Raw genomic sequence first — 3,233 nt, forward strand, 5'->3', positions numbered from 1 at the left:
TAGGATATATCCTATCCGACCTTCATTCTCATGATATATTTGTCTATATGAATGTTCATTGTTATGGAAATTTATTTCCCTTCAACTCCCAAAATACAACAAACGTACCAGTCACATCAACTTGTAGATTCGACCTTATTTCCGAAGAACACTTAGATTCTCCATGTCCCAACAAATCCCTGATTCTCATTCTATAAATCCTACATCCTCTGACTCTCTCCTTAGAGATACTCCTCACTCTCCTTCTCCAATTTCCTTTTCACCCACAACAAACATTCCATCTAGACAATTACTCATGATCAAAGGACTTACTTCTCACGTTCAAGATTATCATTGCCACATTTTCCAAATAGACTCAAAGACTGAAACACTACGTACAAATGCCTTCTACCTTCTATCCTATGTTCTCAACTCTGATGATTGTTCCCATTCTTAAAAAATAGTTTATCTCAGTGTCACTACCATCCAAGAACCATCAACCTTTAGACAAGATTCCTTTAGTCCATATTGGCAAGAAGCCATGTTGACAGAACTCTAGGCACTAGAATACAATCACACTTTGACCCTTGATATTGTTGAAATAGAGTTGTAACTCAAGCTAGTGTAGGATAAAATAAAGTTAGTTAAGGCTTTCCAAGTATTGAAAGTAGTTGATAGATTCAAAAGTTAGTTATGTTTGACTTACTATAAATGGCATACATTGAATCTATGCAAAAACAATGAATATACATTCCACTCATACATCTCTATTATTCTAGTTCTCTCTTCTTCACTGCCTTCACAATTCTCTTCTTTCTTTATGTTAGCAAAACCCCAACAAATTCTGGTATCAAGAGCTACACGAATAAAGAGACATGTTGAAGAAAATCAAGATTCACTAAGGGTGAATGATTCTTGGTGAAAATCGAAGGAGTTAGTGATTGAAGCAATTCGATGGAGTCCATAAAGTTGAAGGATAGATTCACTGATTGAAGGACAGTCTCTCTGTAAAATTCAAAATGGTGGGCAATGGCAACAATCTTCCATCAATGGGGCTCCCAATTCTCACTGATAAAAATTAGGATATATGGAGAACACAAATGACAGTGCTCTTCTACTTTGAAGAAGTAAGTGTAGTGGTAGAATATGGATTTCTTCCATTACACACTGATGCCACTGAGTTGCAGAGAGAAACTTTCAAAGATGCCAAGAAGAAGGACAACAAAGCACTATTCTTAATTCACCAATGTGTGGATGATGTGCACTTTGAGAAGATTCAGAATGCAACCACTACCAAGGAAGCTTGGGACATTCTGATTCGAAGTCATGTAGGGGCGAGAAGATTAAAAATGTAAAACTTCAGACCCTAAGGAGACAATATGAGTTGTTGTACATGGAAGAAGGAGATAGGATAGGTGAATACTTCACCAAGGTGTTAACAATCACCAATTAGATGAAAAGGGTTTGGAGAACAAGTTACAGATCTCATGATAATTGAAAGATCATGAGATCCTTGCCTCAAAAGTTTGACTTCATTGTTGTAGCAATTGAAGAATCAAAAGATGTTAATGCAATGAAGATTGAGGAACTGCAAAGTTCACTTGAGGCACATGAAATGAGAATGCTTGATAGATGTCCAATCAAGAAATCAGAACAAACACTAAAGGCAAGCCACTTCAAAGAAGAAGATAGGAAGAAAGACAAAAAATGGAAGGGAAAGCATAATCATCAGAAAATGTGGCCTCTGAATTTAGAGAAGAACAAACTAAATCATGATTGGCCTGAATCTTCTAGAGGAGGCTCAAGAATGAATGCAAATAGAAAAAGGTTTGATAAGAAGAAGGTAGAGTGCTTCAATTGTCACAAAATGGGACACTACTCCTACGAGTGTCATGCAAAAAAGGCAAGACAAAAAGGTTATGATGAAGTCTATGTAGCACAAGAAGACTCAGATCAAGAACCTCTGAATCTTATGGTAACAACAAGTGGTGGAGACTTACAAACTGAATCTTGTTACTTAGATTCAAGATGCTCAAATCATATGACCAAGCAAAAGGAGTGGTTAACTAATTTTGATTCATCAAAGAAGAACAAGGTGAAGTTGACTGATGACAGCTCATTAGAGGTGGAAGGAATGGGAAATGTAATCATCATGAGACAAAATGGCTCCAAGGCAATGATCACAAATGTTCTTTATGTGCCTAACATGAAATACAACTTTCTCAGCATAAGTCAACTAGTGTAGAAAGAATTTAGTGTTCTAATGAAGAATGACAAACTTGAATTGTTTGATGTAGAAAAGAACCTGATCATCAGAAGCAAATTGACAAGAAACAGAACCTTCCAAGTTGACATCAAAGCAGTTGAAGTGAAGTGTTTAGCCACTATGGAAACCTCTAATGAAAGCTGGTTATGGCACTCAGGGTATGGACATTTGAACTTCAGGAGTCTACATCACCTAGGGACCAAACAGTTGGTGACTAGATTACCAATCACCTCACTACCTGAAAACATGTGTGAAGTATGCTTGGTTGGAAAAGAAACCAAAAATCCTTTCAAAGCAGATGTGTATATGAGATCAAGAGAAACACTAGAAGTTGTATACTCATATATTTGTGGCTCCTTTGAGTCACAATCCTTGGCTGGAAACAGGTATTACATAACCTTTTTTGATGAATTCAGCAGGATGACTTGGATTGATGTGTTGAAAACCAAAGGAAATGCATTTGAAGCTTTCCTAAACTTCAAAGCAGTTGCTGAAAAGGAAAGTGGTAGACAACTAAAAGTACTTAGAATAGATGGAGGAGGTGAATACACATCAAATGAGTTTGAATCATTCTGCATGAAGCAAGGGATCAAGCATGAAATAACTTCACCATATACACCACAACATAATGGTCTGGCAGATAGGAGAAATAGGACCATCATGAACATGGCAAGGAGCTTGATCAAAGAAAAGGATTTACATTAAAAAAATCTGGGCTGAAGCTGTGTCAACCTCAATCTACATTCTAAATAGAAGCCCTACTAAGACGATTGAAGGAAAAGTACCAATTGAGATCTGGTCTGGAAGAAAACCACCAGTTAGTCATCTCAGAGTATTTGGCTCATTAGCTTTCAAGCATGTCCCAGATCTAAAGAGAACAAAGCTTCAAGAAAAAAGTGAGGCAATGGTGTTTGTTGGATATCACCCCACAAGTGCTTATAGGCTGTATGACCCAATCAAAGAAAAAATCACAATTAGCAGAGATGTT

General features: G+C 37.0%; 1 protein-coding gene across 1 annotated transcript; it reads left to right on the plus strand.

Annotated features, from left to right (window-relative positions):
• Positions 1,484-2,224, plus strand: LOC109352952. The gene has a single exon (XM_019595137.1). The coding sequence runs from the start codon at positions 1,484-1,486 to the stop codon at positions 2,222-2,224; it is 741 nt and encodes a 246-aa protein (XP_019450682.1).

The sequence above is a fragment of the Lupinus angustifolius genome, chromosome LG07, assembly GCF_001865875.1.
Source record: "Lupinus angustifolius cultivar Tanjil chromosome LG07, LupAngTanjil_v1.0, whole genome shotgun sequence".
NCBI classification, from domain to species: Eukaryota; Viridiplantae; Streptophyta; class Magnoliopsida; order Fabales; family Fabaceae; genus Lupinus; species Lupinus angustifolius.